We start from the raw sequence: 17,500 nt of genomic DNA, 5'->3' as shown, positions 1-17,500 counted from the left end.
ACCACCCCACCCTCCCCTCCCCCTCCCCTCCCGAGTGCTTTATCTGATGAGCCCGGCCGTTTGTTTCTCTCCGATACGGAGGGACCTCGGGAAAAAAGAGAAAGAGCACGGCAGCCAATAACCTCTGGGGCTGGCCGCCACTGACTTTCCCTTCACCTCAATAAAGAGCGGCGTGATTGAATCAACGGGCCGGGGTCAAGAGGACGCCTGTTCATTTCCCCGCGTCCCATCAAGGCCCCCGGCCCCTCACTGGCCGACCAGCGCGGGGGAAAAAACGCTGAGTGTCCTGTCCGACATTTATTAGATGGGAAGTAGGTTACATGTCATTCATTTTTTCTCCTCGTTCGCTCTCTCTATTCCACTCTTTACCTTTATTCTATTTATGTCCCTTACTCTCCCACTTTTTTATTTTTCTCCCTCTCTCTCTCTTCCACTCTTTTCTCTCTCTCATCTTTTCCTCCCTCTCTCCTCTGAAGCACAGATCCTGTCGTCGTCCAGGCTGTTTCTGCTTACTGCAGCGGATCTGGTCCTGGCGGTCACGCTTCAGGTTCCGTGAGGCGCTACATCTGTCACTGTCTCCCGGTGTCACTTCTCCCCGCGCTCCTAAACAACAACTCTTTCTCTCTCTCTCTCTCTCTCTCTTCTCTCTCTCTCTATCCTCAAAAACAACCAGGCAGAGCCTGTTCTCTCTCTTTCTCTCCCTCCCTCACTCTCTTTGTCTCCCTCCATCCTTTCCCTTTCATTTTAGTTCACTATCTTAATGCATTCCCATCCAGCTCTCCTTCTCCATTGCTCAATCTCTCAATCACTGCCAGTTGTCTCAGGGTCTCCTGCCAGTCTGCAGTGCTGTGAATGCAGCAGGCATTGTGATCCACTACAATGTGGATAACTGCTCATTAGCAAATTATAGACGCTAATCTGTCTGTATTATAAAGGAGTAGCACGCACACACACACAGACACACACACACACACACAGGACACACATGCACACACAAACACGCACACAGGCATACAGGCATACACACACATGCACACAGCCTGCATGAATCTAAATGAACGTTAGATCATGTGTGCACACAAGCATACATAAACATACTTGCACACACACACAAACACACACACACACACACACACACACACACACACACATACAGAGACCCTCCAGCTGTTCCTGTTTCTGGTTGGTGTTTTAATTAAGAGAAAGGTTTGAGTCGAAGTGTCAAAAAACAACGTCCTGCTTCCTCCGATTCCCAATGGGGCGGACCTGAAGAATCAGCCACAAAAACTCTCTCTCTCAAACACACACACACACACACACAAAGTGAATTCACTGTAATGCCCTCAGGCCAGTGGTATAATGTCCCCCCTAGGAGATCAAACCGCTTCTTCAAGTCCTTAATTCCATCAGGCTGTCAGGCCTATGGCTGTTAAATGACCATTTATCAATATGTATAACTATGAAAATTACTATTTTATATTATTGTATCTCATCTATTTTATTCCTTCATTTATTTGACATATTCATTTTATGCTTCCTGTCATACTGCTGACCTGATGACTGCTGATCCGTGGCCACTGACATATAGCTACTTGCCTGTGAGTTTGAAGGTGTGTGGGTATAGACTGGGTAAACTGCAAATGAATTGGTCTTTTTGTGATGAAGTCATCTGAACTGAACTGAATTAAACACACAGACACACACACAGACACACACACACACACACACACACACACACACACACACAGACTCACACACACAGACTCCAGATCTCCTACAGACCAGTGTTTTCATCTGGAGACAAAATGGCAGGGGGGGGGGGGGGGTAATGATTACTTGGAGCTGCAGTTAGCGCTCTCTCTCTGCTTTGATGAGCTCTGAAGGACGTCCGTCATTTTCTCCCCAGCTTCAATTGGTGGAGGATAAAAGGCACGAGTCCATTATGGAGAGAGAGGGTGGGGACGGCCACAAAAGGGTAGAGGAAAATAGAGTCGAGGAAAGAAAAGAGAAAAAAAGTCTACACGCATACACTGAACAAACACACACACATACACACCACACACACATGCAACACACACACGCAAACATGCACACACTAGCATGTGCCCATAGACACACACACAAAAAACACACACAAATGCGCACCCACACATACACACAGACACAAGCTTCCGCCAGAACCACAACAAACGCACACACATGCACGAGAGCGTGCACACACACACACACACACACACACACACACACACACACACACACACACACACACACATACAAAGAACAAGCATGACTTTATGAGGAACCTAGGACCCCATAAACCAGCAGCTGTAGGGGAACATGAAAGGCAGCAAGGAGACACGTAGAGGAACACAAAGAGGGGCTTGCACCACGACCTCTCTCCTCCGGATGCGGACGGCCAACACCAGCCGGGGGTCAAAGTTCAAATGACAGTCAGCTCATTAACACACTCAACGCAACAGATTTTTCTGTGTTCCTCTCGCACAGATACATAAACCTGCTGACCTCAAAGCCTTCTATAAAGGACACACGGAAGTTAGTTAACTAAGAGCACTTTATAGAGAGACACACTGAGAAGCCCTTTTCTGTTGTTTGTGCTGCTTGTTAGTGAGTTCATTACAGCTTAATGATTTCCTCTGTTGGATCCCCTCTTATGACAAATAATCATCCCACACGCAAGTATAAAAGTGTATGCAGTGAATAACCAGTGAATCAGATCTGAACAAAGTACATACGCCTAAACATAACCTCATAAAATCCTATTACACCTGAATCAGTTAAGAAATGTCTAGATAGCTATCTCAAGCACACAGACATAGACACACACATTCACATACACACAAAACCATTTCTCTCACACACACACACATATACTCACACAGGCATCTATACACACAAACACGCACACTCACTAAATCTCTTTCATACACACACATTCACACTAACATGCACGGTCCACACTACAAAGTTCTCTGTTCTAGAATCTCTCCAGGCCCTACATGTCATGACCTCTGCACCCTTGACCTCTGGTAAGCGATGGCTCCGTCCAACCCCTGGGGTGATTGATCGCGCCATCAGAGAGCCAGCCGGAGTGTATCAGCTGACCTCGGGCTCGACCCTGACTTACTGTTCGATGTGTGTCAGCATTCATGCTCCCCCCAGCAGCCAGTCATCAAACCCATCTGGAAAACTCATAGCCACGCCACAGCCACGCCTACAATACAACACAATACTACATCACAGACTACTAGAGCTGCCACTATTACCCGGCCCCTCATTGATTGTTCAATTGAACATAACTACATTCGTAAATTGTAATTCAATTTCTTTAAATGGCATGTAGATAATAAATGTAGATTCATGATGCTGGAGCAAGACCAGTAAATAATATAGGAAAAGACACACAAAGACCTTTCAAACCTTTTTTTTCTCTCTTCCCAGTGCTCACACATTCCAGTAGTCTAGCTGCCACCCTCTTTAGACCAGTCAATACAATTCTTTTTAACTGATTCAGTTTTATGTGTTATCAATTGGTTTACATTCAATAGAATGGCTATAAACTCATTTTGACTTGATTGGAGTGGACAATTGCCTTTGCCACATGGTGGTATAAAGCCTCTCTAAGACTCAAAATGACACTCAGGTTTGTAGGATATTTAGCATATTACAGCCACACATAACATTACATCCCACTACTGTGTACTAAAGTGGACCCACTAGAGTCCTGGGTTAACAGACATAAGAATTACAAAGATCCCATTTCTTTTTCAAATACTCCATCAGAGACAGGTAGTAAGTGTGTAAAAATGACCACATGGTGACCTTTCAATGACTTTCCACCTTTGAACTCTACCCCTTGACCTTGGTCTTCTAGAGGTACCTTGCTCCACCTGCCTTTAGTATTCTTAGCTTGCAGGGGGAGCTGCTGCTAGTCATGGTGAGGCAGTAGGGAGAGTGTGTCTAATGGGGAAGTGATCTTCAGAATTGACCTTCCACCGCACACAATACACCTGTTAGGAAACTCTGCACCAGACAGAAGTGACCTGCTGACCTGCATCCAAACACACACACACACACACACACACACACACACACACACACACACACACACACACACACACACACACACACACACACACACACATACAGAGAGAGAGAGTAGTAGACAGAGAGAGAGAAAGACCAACACACAAATCTATACAAATATACACACTAACGCTGGTGCATACTCACTCGCAAACGCAAACACACAAACACACACAGCTGTTGCCCAGACACCCTGTTCCTGACAGGTGAGCAGCATGGCATATGCCTGACACCCAAAACAGCCTCAAACTGTCAAACTATGTCTGGACAAGCCTTGCTGGACACCAACCCCCTCTCCTTCCCCTCCTCCCCCAAACTCTACTTCATTCCACCCCCCTGTCCCAGAATCCTGGCAAAGCCCCTTCCACCCACACTGGAGCTCAAACTGGGCCAAGCTCTTATACTACACACAGTAAAAATAATGAAGGAAAGAGTGAGACAAGTGAGGAGAGCGAGAAAGAAGTGGGGGGAGGGTTTGAGAAAAAGAGGAAAGGAGAGAGAGAAAGAGAGAAAAGTGAGAGTTAAAGAGAGAGCAAGCGACTACAAGCGAGAGAATGAAGGAGACAGAGAGAAAAATAGAGAGTAAAAAAGGGACAGAGAAAAAAAAGAGACAGCGAGAGGGTGAAAAAAAGATAGTGGCAGCAATATAGCCCTGTTCTCCTGAGATCCCTCTCCTCTTTCCCTGCTGGCGTGGAGAGAGGACCACACAGAGAGAGAGAGAGAGAGAGAGAGAGAGAGAGCAGGACGAGGGCGCCCCTGTAATAAACGTAAAGAAAGGCAAATATTCTCACGAGTAAACACTGATTTCCACTGGAGCCTCCATAGAGGTGCTAGGCAGGGAGGGTTCCACTGGAAAAACACTGTCTCAAGGTAAGGATCTATCTATAACAGTGAGACCGCCCATGACATCCCATTAATGATTCATTAAGAACACTGCATGCCTGTTGCCACAGCCCATTAGCATGGCACGGTTCTTTGATAGGTGGAGAACCGATTCTAAGACATAAATGGGCACTAAGTGGAACAACTCTCTGTCTGGCAGCGCTTTCCCAGTTCTCGCTCAGAATCATATGGTTTGAGTTAGCACCCAAAACAGGCTTCTCTGGCTCCCTCAAACCCGCTGTCTCTGCAAAGACATGGAGTTCCACAGAAATGAGAGAGCCATGCAGCCCAGCATTTGAAAGCAGAGCAGGAAATACTGACTGTCTGTGAGAAATGTTGTTATTAAGGAGTGGAGAATGGTCAGTAGAACTATTTTGCAGTGCTATGACTATTTTCTTTCCAATGCAAAGGCCAATACCTCTCCCAAATCGAAGCCAATTGCTGAAAATGCATCCCAGGCATGTATGACCTCAGAGGCAAAAGCTTAGTTGCCATGGTCATCACGTTTTGAAGGCATTGTCTTGTGACACTGTTCATGGGAAATGCTTCCCCGAACACACACACACTTTTTTCAGCACCGGCTGAGGTATTGTCTTAAGCGAAGAGTGTGCTATTCTTACTTAGAAATGCATGGCATCTCCCCCTAATCCAGTTTTACAAACATTCTGTTCGGTTGGGCAGAAGGTCTTATTACTTTATTCATGAGTCTCAAACAGGGGAGCAATAAATACGGAAAGAGAAGTGGAGAGCCAGAATATTTTAAAGAGAGACAGAGAGAGTGAGAGAGAGTAAGAGAAAGAGGTGTGGGGGTGGGGGGGGGGGGGCAGGGCGTTGGTGACCAAGTGAACGGTTTGTGAGCTGACAAGTGGTTATGTGATTCCATAACAGGTCACCTGATCACCAGCCAGGCAAAGATCAAACAAGCACATCAATGCATAATTAGATTTGCTGATGTTTCTATTAAGTGCAGGTTGCGGTAAATTAGCCTATGATGGAAAACACATTCCTCACAGCCAATGGTAGGGATCGACACTGTGATATTGTGTGTAATAAGTGTGTGTGTGTGTGTGTGTGAGAGTGTATACAGAGGACAGAACGGAGAAGCCTACTTCACTGAACTGGTTTGCACTGGCGACACAAAGCCCTTATCTGGCTCCCACAGACAGAGGGGGCTGCTGGGATATGTTGTTTTTCCAAACACGCCTGAGACACTCGTGTGCAGTCCACATACACACACTGTTTCCTCAGCTGCACTGGGGACACTCTGACTTCTTCACTGAACAGTAATGAAGGGAAAGAATGTATGGTGATTGGCCAGATGTGTCACCCCTAAAACACACAAGGAAGTGGGAAGACCCACTATATCATCAAGGAATATGAGACCTGTAGTAAATATGTCCACTCCATCACAGAGCAGTTTGGACTATTTACTTTATGCTCTCGCTGAACGTACAGAGATGTATACATCTCTCTCTCTATCTCTCTCTTTTGGGTTTGTGTGTGTGTGTGTGTGTGTGTGTGTGTGTGTGTGTGTGTGTGTGTGTGTGTGTGTGTGTGTGTGTGTGTGTGTGTGTGTTTGTGTGTGTGTGTGCGAGTGTGCGTGTGTGTGTGTGTGTGTGTGTGTGTGTGTGTGTGTCTGTGTGTCTGTGTGTGTGTCTGTGTGTGTGTCTGTGTGTGTGTTTGTGTGTGACTCGCGTGACAGTGAACCCTAATACTTATCAGTGAGTTTGTGGGGATGAGCCGGAGCAGACGGTTAGGTAGCCATGGTCATTAGGGTCACCACACTGTTTGCAGCCAAAGATTATGGCACTAATGCACTGGCCTCACTGCTGGCTAACAGGGGGATTTATTTGTCAGTGTTATAAACAGCACTGGATACATAGAGACTGAAGGGGGGGGGGATGATGCCTCTCCATAATAAGTGCCCATTGTTATTCTAATTTTGCAAATGGACTTATGATGAGACAATGACTGAAAGTGGTGCCGTGGGAGAGAGAGGTCAAGAGTCTAAGAGAGAAAGACGGAGAGAGAGAGAGGAAGCAGTTGAGGGGGAAGAGAAAGGGAAAGAGCGAGAAAGAGGGAGAGAGAAACAAACTCAGAGAGGGGGATTAGAGTAAAGTCCAGCGGCCTCTGATGATGTTTGCAGAGGTTAGATGGGGGATAAAACTGGATATAAACCCATTAGAAATCCATTACTGAGTCCAACCAAAAATCAGGGCGGAAGCTCTCAGTTTTCCCCCCAGTAAGCAAAAGGCACCGGCTGTTTACACTGCGCCGTTGACACCGCATAGAGCCAGCTTAACACTTCACCCCAGATAACCCGCAGCTCAAGAAGTGTGAAAAAAACACACGCAGCAAGAACAAGAACCCTAATGAATTCTAGCGGCAAGCACAATGCCCAACTCAGCAGACTGTTAAAGAAGTCTATTAAGAGTTATGAAGATGAGCCGCTAACACAAAGAGAGAGGCCTCTTATAGCGTAGCACCCCAGTGCAATCAGACACAGTGCTGGTCGGGGCATATGACTAGGCAAGATGTGAAATTACTGGCCCGGATTCATAACTGCCTCAAAATGGATCTTAATCAATTTGTTTCCTTTTCTTGGCAAACACTACCTTTATATTAAAAAGGTACAGTAGAGCAAAATAAAGCAATGGGGAGAGCCTGTTCAGTATCTCATGTTCTCATTGGTCAGGCTTGGTAGCAGGAATGGCATCAAATTCAGAGAACTCAGCCTGGCTATTACAGAGCCGTACTGCAGCAAATTTCAATTTTGACCGTTCCGACAACGAAATTGCCAGACTAAAAAAAGTGCTTTCTAAGAATATTGAGAAATGGGTCACTGTTGCTACTCAGTGGCCTCGGATGCCCCTGATATAAAAAATAAAAGCCAGAGCCTTCTCTGGAAGCGAGACAGGGTTTGAGTCGCTCGTGCCCCAGCAGACACGCTTCACCAGCAGCCAGCTCATTTTGGCCCTGTGGTCAGAGTTCCATGTTATTATGGTCCTGTTTGGACCAGGGAACTCGGGATCATGTCATTATGGTTCTGTTCAGCCTCACGGTCGTGGGTATCATTACGGGCCTAGCGCAGAATCTTCTGTTTTCCCGGTCCGTCTGATGACGATATGAACCAGAGCCATGCTCAAACTGAGTAAAAACACTTGGTATCATGTTCCTTCTCTGTTTCATGCAATGAAACAAAATCCCAGCAGAACACTTTGGTATCTCTCCCCCCCCCCCTATGGATCGGCCTCCATACAGACTAGTGGTGACATCAGTGGAAAAAAGCCACCAGAGAAAGAGCTGAGCACTTACTGGCTACTTCCAGCGACGCGTTGTGACTCACAGCCTCGCCGAGGTAGTTCCGCGCCACGCACACGTAGCTCCCGTCGTCGGGCTTGCTGCGGCGGCCGTGGACGATGCGCAGGAAGAAGAGCGAGCCGCTGGGCAGCAGCATGCGGTGGGAGCGCGGGTTGTCCCGGTCCGTCTCCACCCGCTCGCCGTCCTTGTACCACTCCACCGTGGGAGCGGGGCGCCCCTCCGCCTTGCAGTTGAGGGTGGCCGGCTCCCCCTTGGACACGATCAGGTCAGAGGGGTGCTCCACGATCCGGGGAGGAGCGTCCTCCTGACGCAGCCGCGAGCCTGAGGAGAGAGCGGGGGAGGAAGAGGAGGAAGAAAAGAAGAGAAGAAGAGAACAGTTATTCATTATTTCACATTCTTCTTCTTCTTTGGCATTCAGAAAGTTGATCATGAGCCATAGGCCACGCAGTACCAGAAGAGAGAGGGGGAGAAGCGATGGGAAATAGTGATAAAAACACTGCATTACGTCGTCATTTTAAACACCATTGTATACAGCTCAGACACTGAATAGCAACATAATTGTAGAAACGTAGTTTCTTTCTCGGACCATTATGCCACAATCAGCCAGACAGCACAGTAGTGAGGAAGCACCTAATTGGCTGCAAATGTCCAAAAGTAGTCTTTTCCAGCGTGACACTGTCTTGTGGATGAGTTCCTCCTTGCCTCCCCCCCCCCCCCCCCCCCCACCAGCCGCCCCCATCCCCCTTCTTAAGGGAGCGTGCTGAGGGAGCATGTTCTCCTTATTACACCCATCCTCCATGCAGGCTAGATTAATCATGTCGTATTGCATGTAGGACGCCCGTGATGTCTAAGATTAATTAAGTTAGTTCTCCGAGAAGCTCGCCAGTGGATGCACGTGGTCGCTTATTTTCTTGCTGCTCATGTCTTTGTCTCTGGCTCTGCTGCTATTATCCTTGTTTTTATCACTCAGAGCCACTCACACTAACACACACACACACACACTCACACACTCACACACACACACACGTACACACAGACAAAACGTTCACTGTCATATTTATGTCACGTAGGGTGTGCTCCATCATAAGTGCTATGAGCAAGAAGCAAGACCGGAACCAATCATAGCATCCACATTAATTTGATTTATTGCAGGAATCCTTTGGTGGGTATGCATATTTAATCAATCACAATGTCACTTAATGCTATAATTACTGCCAGGTCTTAATTATTATTAAGTTAATGGACACAGACACCTTAACAAAACATTAAGGTCCCACCGGAGTCACTCAACATACATTATGGTAACTGAACAAATGTTCAGATTTTTTTTTCTGCCGTCTAAAACCTACACACCGGTCCAGAATCTATACGTGTCACTATTTTCTAGTATTTAGTCCAGTAAATAGTTAATACTGTCTATTTTCTTCAGATCTGAAGTATTCTCTCATCAAAGACCTTCTGGCTTCATCCACATTGTGTGTGTGTGTGTGTGTGTGTGTGTGTGTGTGTGTGTATATATATATATATATATATATATATATATATATATAATGCCATGGCACTCGAATATAAAACATCATAAGAAAAATGTCTAAACCACTCTTTAAAAAAAGCTTTATAATTTACAAAGCTGTTGCCGCTTGCAGAAGCAGTTGGAGAAATAATCGAATGGAATCTTTTTTAGTTCAGGTGAACCATGAAGGCACCTGACTCTGCCCCTTTAATCAGGTTCCATTTGTGAGAAGCCTCCACCGAACACTTTGATCCTGTGGTCGCCGCGGTAATGTGATGATGCCCTTTGGTCTCCACGGCACGCCCTTACAACCTTGATGGAATATCTCTGGCACGTTTGCTCGTTTCTTCATTTCTAAGGTGAGTGTTTTTTTTTTTTTCTTCTTAAAAAAAAAAGAAGAGAGAGATGAAACTACACCGTCATGCGTGGTATGTTTTATTAAAGGCCCCTTTGATGTAGCAGCGTGTTCTGCAATCAGGTCTAAATTATTTCCTTTTTTAAAAAACATCTATCAGGATGGTGAGCAGGAGCTATTTCTTCAAGGAATTACACATTTATATTCCGCAAAGTAAGTGGGCAAAGCTGCAGAGTGTAGCACATTTTCCTGGCTACTGGCGTCGGCTGTGAGCTCTTCGGGGAAGATTAATTATGACACTGGAGGGGTAGTAGGTAGAGGCACACATATGAGCTAGTGCGAGTGTGCACGCAGACACACACACACACACACACACGCACACACGCACACACACACACACACACACACACACACACACACACACACACACACACACACACACACACACACACACATACAAAACGAGCCTCTGGATCCCTGCTCAAGGCTTCATCCATCACCACAGAGGGCGTTGCTTACACCATTGCCCACTACCGCTGCTAGGTGGTATGAGTCTGTGTGTGCCTATGTGTGTATGTACATCATCTGTGTGTGTGTGTGTTTTTGTGTGTATGCATCTGTGTGTGTGTGTGTGTGTGTGTGTGTGTGTGTGTACACATTTGTGTGGCTGCACAGATGTTCTCTTAGGTTGGTGTGTTCATGAAGACATGTGTGTACCTACCAAGGTTAACACGCAAGATCATACCAGGTGTCTAATTCTATAGCATCATGCATGGTTAACCCATGGGGTAATTAAGCACTTAATCAGGTCCCAGTGTGACCAGATACAATGACTAACTCCAAAATAATCCCAGAATGGCTATGAACTGAGCTGCTATCGCACTGCCATTTTTTCGACCCGTTAGCCTGACCGTGACCATGACGACCTATCTCTTCACTGATTACAGTTTGTTGGGACCGGCTTGAACTTGGTCTACTGGGGCCATTTTTAGCTCCCAGTTAGTTTCCAGCTCACATCGCTGCCCAGCCAGTGGGAAACAAATCCTCCCAAATAAAAAAGAAAACAGCAACCCCTCTGGCTGCCAACCAGCTGTTTCACTGCACAGTTTTAGGGGCTGTACGTACATTTAAAGGCTGGACGGATCCACTTTATGCTGAGTGGGCTTAAGTGTGTAAGCGTTTGTGTGTGTGCGTCCAAATGTGTGTGTGTGTGTGTGTGTGTGGTGTGTGGTGGTGGTGGGGGGGGGGGGTCAATGTGCGTGTGTGTATGTATGCGTGTGAGTGGACATGTGGATGTGCATGTGAGAGAGGGTGAGCATGAGTCTAATGTGTATCTGTGTCACAGGGGGGAGGGGGGTATTTTGGTAATGTGAAGGAATTTGTGGGGAAAGACTAAAACCAGATGATGCACGAGAGAGAGGGATAGACACAGAGGAGGAGGGGAAGTGAGAGAGGGGGGGGAGCTAGGGAGAGAGGGAGGGACAGAAGATTACTGTCCGGTAATTGCTCCCATTCGTACGGGGGTATTCTACCTGTTTTATAGAGCTGCCAAGGGAAGGATGTGATTTCACTGGGCTTTCATGTGGCGATGGCAGGCAGGAGGGGAGGGGGGGGTGCACTCTGACGTGCAGGGCGTCTCGCTGGAGATGGGTTGTTTTAATATCAGAGACAGCGGTGGGGTACCATGGCATCAGCCAGCAAAGAAAACACACTCAGGGACCTACCTCAGAGCTGTACATACGTCACACTGAGTGCCTGTGTGTGTGTGTGTGTGTGTGTGTGTGTGTGTGTGTGTGTGTGTGTGTGTGTGAGTGTGTGTGTGTGTGTGTGTGTGGATATATTTGTGTGTTTGTGTGTGTGTGTGTGTGGATATATTTGTGTGTGTGTGGGTGTGTGTGGTGTGTGTGTGGTGTGTGTTGTGTTGTGTGTGCGTGTGTGTGTGCGTGTGTGTGCGTGCGTGTGTGTGTGTGTGTGTGTGTGTGTGTGTGTGTGTGTGTGTGTGTGTGTGAGTGTGTATGTGTGTGTGGATATATTTGTGTGTTTGTGTGTGGGACTTTTTCCTGAGCCCAGAGTCCCTGAATTTGTGGGTTAAAACAGTATCAGTATAAAATGATTGATTCAGTTTATTCCTCATCAGTTCTTCCTTTCCCAGTTAACAGACTATATATAGCAACCTCCTGCTGCTGGGAAAGATAGAGGAGGCAGCATTCAGATCAATTGACCATGGCTTACAGGCAGCCTCAATATATCTCTCTTTCTCTTTCTCTTTCTCTCTCTCTCTCTCTCTCACACACACACAAACACACACACGTACACACACACAAACTTAATCATTTAACAGGAGGTAGAGCGTGAGCCTTATCTAAGTGAGATCAATATGAATGCGAGCACCCACACACACAAACACACACATACACACTCTGCACAATTATCTCCCCTGTTTTCCAATAAGACTCTTTCCTGGCGAATGTATAATATCTACAGCTTGACTCACCACTGATATGAAATGAGTCAATAGATTGGACCAAAGCGATCAAACTCCACCGCAAATTAACAGGAAGAGGTAACAATCCAATGATTTCATTTTTCAGGTGGGGGAGTTGCTTTCCTGCTCTCACACACGCACGCACACTCATACGCACACAGCCTGCACACACACACACACACATACACACGCACACTCATACACACACAGCCTGCACACATACACACACACACACACACACCACAACACACACACCACACACACACACACACACACACACACAACACACACACACACTCATACCCACACAGCCTGCACACATACAAACACACACCACACAATCAAACAAATGAACACCAAATGCAAACACACACACACACGAATGCATGCACACAAGCGCACACAAGAACGCCGCTCCTGCCAAAGCTCCGTATCTGTTCCCCCCCAGGAGAAACTCACACGTGTTTCCAGTGCAACTGAATAGAAATGAGTGGAAATAATCCTCCGTTGTGTGTTTTAGGGGCTGGCCGAGGACAGGAGAGGATTGGGGTGGGGGGGGTTGCCCGGTGTGGTGCGGAACTGCTTGTTTTTTTCCTGCTGGTTAATTGTGTTGGGCCGGAGCCGGAGGGAGATGAGAGGGTATCACTGAGGAGCCCTATCACCTCGCTACAGGTGGGGCTACCACTGACCACGGAGAGAGAGAAAGAGAGAGAGAGAGAGGAGAGAGGAAACAGAAAAAAGGAGAAGAGACTGAGGGAGAGAGAGAAAAGGAGAGAGAGGGGAAAAAAGACAGTCTAGGAAAGAGAGGGAAAGACAGAGTGAGAGAAAAGAGAGAGAGAAAGAGGAAAGAACCAGAGAGATGGAGAGAGAGAGAAGCAGAGTGAGTGAGAGGAAGAGTGAAAGAGAGAGAAATTAAGCTAGAGAGAGAGAGAGAGAGAAAGGGAGAGAGAGAGAGAGAGAGAGAGAGATAGGCAGAGAAAGACTGTGAGAAGGCTTATCTGCAAAGCAGCAGAAGCCCAGAAGCTGACAGAGTGCTCACACACCACACCTACACATGCTTGTGTGTGGTGCACCAAACAGAACAACATGCGTGCAAATGGGTTTTACAAAAACAACAACCGTAAACTCCGGTTTATCAAAAATAAAAATAGATGACAATTTTAGGACATACACAGGCACACAAGCACGTATAAATAAAGAACAACACACACACTCACTCTCACACACACACTCACTCACTCACTCACTCACTCACTCACTCACTCACTCGCAAACACACCAAAATATACAAATGGACTCCTGTCACAAAGAGATAGCAGTGGTGAGAAACAGCAACTCTACCAGCTCATGGCCAAATCTTCCAAACCAAGTAGCTCATTCCAGTTCACTCTGGGAGGGGTCTGTGGCAGAGCCTGCCCACGTCTTGCCCACGTATGGCCCACGTCTGTCCCACATCTGGCCCAGGTCTGGCCCCCAAGTCCCATCTCCTGCAGTCTCATCATCATTCCCTCACTGTGGAATGAGAGTGCCAGTCCAAACACACACCAGCCCGGCATAAACAACAGTATCTATTACACCTCCTGCCTTGCGAGTCTCAACACTGCATGTGTTTCTATGAGAGAGAAAGTGAGCGAGAGAGAGATGAATTGAAGAGAGACGGAGAATGAGAGAAGAAGAGAAGAGAGACACAGAGAAAAGAAATGTGCTGGTATGTCAGGTTTTATTGTTTGTGTGTGTGTGTGTGCAGGTTTATAAAAACATGTTTCTTTTTCTGGCACGGCTGGTGGTCTACGACTTTTACCATCTCTTCTTTCTCCTCTGAACACAAAAAAATAAAAAAGAAGGGAGTGTTGGCCCAACATTTTGTGCCAGTGCCACAAACACACCACTTTAGCAGATGAGATATCAACCACAAATCACAAACACTGCCATCAATGCTCCGTGAACGACCTTCCCACTGTGAAAAACGAGCTCTCTCAGCCAGGTAAACACACACACACACACACACACACACACACACACACACACACACACACACACACACACAAACCCACAGGTACGGGAAACGAAATGTGAGACACGATCCGTTGATGAAGAGAAAAAGGAGATTTAGTAACAATGCTGCTCTCTGACAAGCCTGTGAGTCAGAATTTGACTTGTTTGACTCACACTTACGGAAGCCTCAATGGGACATTTCTTTGCACACAAAATGCACTTAATTGTCTCGCCTTTTCTTTTTGAGGTTCTTGTTGCTTTTGTCTCATGTTTTTGATTGACACCTCTGGAATGTTGTGACCTACTGGTCACCTTTGGCGAGTCCATTATGACATCACCAAGCTAGAGGGTGTGCCTCTGTACCAAACAGTCTGAATGAAGACAAGGATGATCTTGGCCTGAAGTGACAGGGTGATTACCGGTGAGGGGTGTGTGTCCGGTCAGTCCGGAGTGCACAAAAAGCACAGATGTAATCGGATCTGTCCGTTCTCTCTCGATGCTCTTTCTCTCCCTCTTTCTCTGTTTTTCTGTCTCACTCCTTTAAGCTAAACGTCACTGACAGAGAATGTGTTGCTCCCAGTCCCATGATAAGAGAAGACCTCAAGGCTCAGAGTGGCAACTAGGGCTGACGAGGGTATACTCCCATACTCACCCCTAAACACACCATGCACACAGATACCGAGCCCATAAACCTTTCCTGAACCTCAACATGGTGTATGTGCCTTAAGTGATACTTTTCCACACAATCTCCTTCTCCCTGTCTTTCTCTGTAGCACACACGCACGCACGCATGCACACACGCATGCACACACACACACCGTTTTGAAAACAGGTGACAGAGTGGAGCCTGTGCAGCCCTTACGTCGCCGTGTGGACTGGCCAAAATGGAGTTTTTGGAAAACAATGACGACAAGACCCCAACTTTATCCAATCACCTTTCATTCATTGAAGCTTCAGGCTGAGCTCCGCCCTCCAAAGCCTCCACCACATCCTCAGGGGCAACGAATATTAAATCTATTTTTGATTGTCAGACACATCATGGTTGTCAGCCAATTTGTCCTATTTCTACAGGGAGGATGTAATCTATCGGCAACGTCAGCCCCAGAGCCTTCTCTTCACCGGGGAAATACTGTTTGCCCAAACCACATTTAGCTGATAAACGATTTATAGGATTTATCTCATCTCGGAGTGTCATTGCTTTGATATTAATCATCTTTAGTTGTAGGCTATAACTTGCAACATAACCAAGAAATGTGATTTTAAAACGACCGAGCCTAGCAACAGCGTTTTCACTCGTTTTTGCATTTCAGTGTAGACACAGATGAGCTCACAAAAAGCTGTGTGGATGCAAATCTTTTTGAAGACACAAAGGAATTGTTGTTTGTTTTCAAAACACTCTGTTATCATGTGGACTACATTTAAATATAATTTGCCCCTACAATAAAATCACCCTTCTTAATTCATTCAGACATCCATGCCTTAAAAAGCACAAAGTCGCGGAGAAGTGCTTGTTAGGCCCAATCCCATTTGTCCATAAATGCCTGTATTGCAAGTGGCTTGTGATCCAGGGGGCTTGATCCAGGATTACAATACTCCATTTTAATGGGCTGAAGGGGATTTGTGGCTGGCTGTTGTTGCTGCGGCTGTTCTACTAATAACATCACCTGTCTGGAGAAAGCGGCAGCCAAAGCCTCCGCAGTGGCACAGTCAGATCACGGAGACTTTCGAGTCACCACACACACACACACACACACACACACACACACACACACACACACACACACACACACACACACACACACACACACACACACACACACACACACACACACACACACACACACACACACACACACACACCTGCAAATCTAGGCCAGGCAGACCTAATGTCAGCAAGACCCACGATGGTGACTTGAATAAATACCATGTCTGCATTTTGAAAACATAACCTGAGGTGACGAGAGAAGAAAAAAGAGTGGAAAGAAGGAAAAGAAAAAATAGAAGAGACAGAGGAAAAGGTCTGGGCTAATTGGGTTTTAGGTCACGTAACAGGAATGTTATGGAGCACTGGCTGCTGTAATGGGGAGAGGGAGAGAGAGCAATGTGCTCTGTGTGTTGTCTACCCAGCCAACAGGAACCCTTAGTACCCTATACTTACACAACATCCCCAGCACTCCAAAGAGTGTTTACAGAGCCGCTCACTGACAGGAACCGAGGAAGAGAAACAGAACCCTTTCTAGGGGGGGAAAGAGTTCAACACCACTCCACTCTCCAAAAGCAAGTGACAGGGAGGGCAGTGAGGGAAAAGTGATAAAAAAAAAGTTGAAATAAATAAATATATGCAACCAAAGCAGAGTGAGTGTTCCAGTGCTTTGTGTGCAGAGGAGATTAGAGGACAGATACTAAGGGAAGGACTCCTGGAACAGATGAGAGCGGACGAGTGGACTTAATAAGCCTATTTAAGTATCTCTCTCTTTCCAGGAGATGTTTTTTTTTTTTTTTTTTACCTCTCTCTCGCTCTCTTCCTCGGCCAACATTTTTTTAATGAGTTCCTGCAAGTGTGGATTCAGCAAAAAAACATCAAAAGGGGGCCTCCGATCTGCAACCACGCAGCGTTTCCGGGGCGATAAGACACCCTTGCAATATTCATGTCCTCCTGCACTGCCCGGGACGACGCGAAAAAACCTCTTCAAGTCTCCAGCCACCCAAAAAACCCACAGCCGGCCTCATTAGGAGTCAAACACACGTTTAAGGCCAACGTCGACGTCTCAAACCATTTGAGTCACCTCGCAGAGTATCCCGCCCCTGCCCTTTGATAAGTCAAGCGTAGCCTTTGCTCTGCCAC

At 46.6% G+C, this 17,500-nt stretch overlaps 1 protein-coding gene across 3 annotated transcripts in view; it reads right to left on the bottom strand.

The window, feature by feature from the left end:
- Window positions 1–17,500, bottom strand: part of LOC105901022 (roundabout homolog 1-like) — a 184,035-nt gene that overhangs the window by 102,681 nt on the left and 63,854 nt on the right. For all 3 annotated transcript variants that reach the window (XM_031571825.2, XM_031571826.2, XM_031571827.2), the window contains one exon: window positions 8,302–8,628. In XM_031571825.2, the coding sequence (XP_031427685.1) occupies window positions 8,302–8,628 (327 nt within the window). The remainder of the gene's footprint in view (window positions 1–8,301; window positions 8,629–17,500) is intronic.

Source organism: Clupea harengus, chromosome 8 (assembly GCF_900700415.2).
Source record: "Clupea harengus chromosome 8, Ch_v2.0.2, whole genome shotgun sequence".
Classification (NCBI taxonomy): Eukaryota; Metazoa; Chordata; class Actinopteri; order Clupeiformes; family Clupeidae; genus Clupea; species Clupea harengus.
The sequence above is the reverse complement of the archived record's forward strand: the minus strand, read 5'-3'. Positions and strand labels throughout refer to the sequence as shown.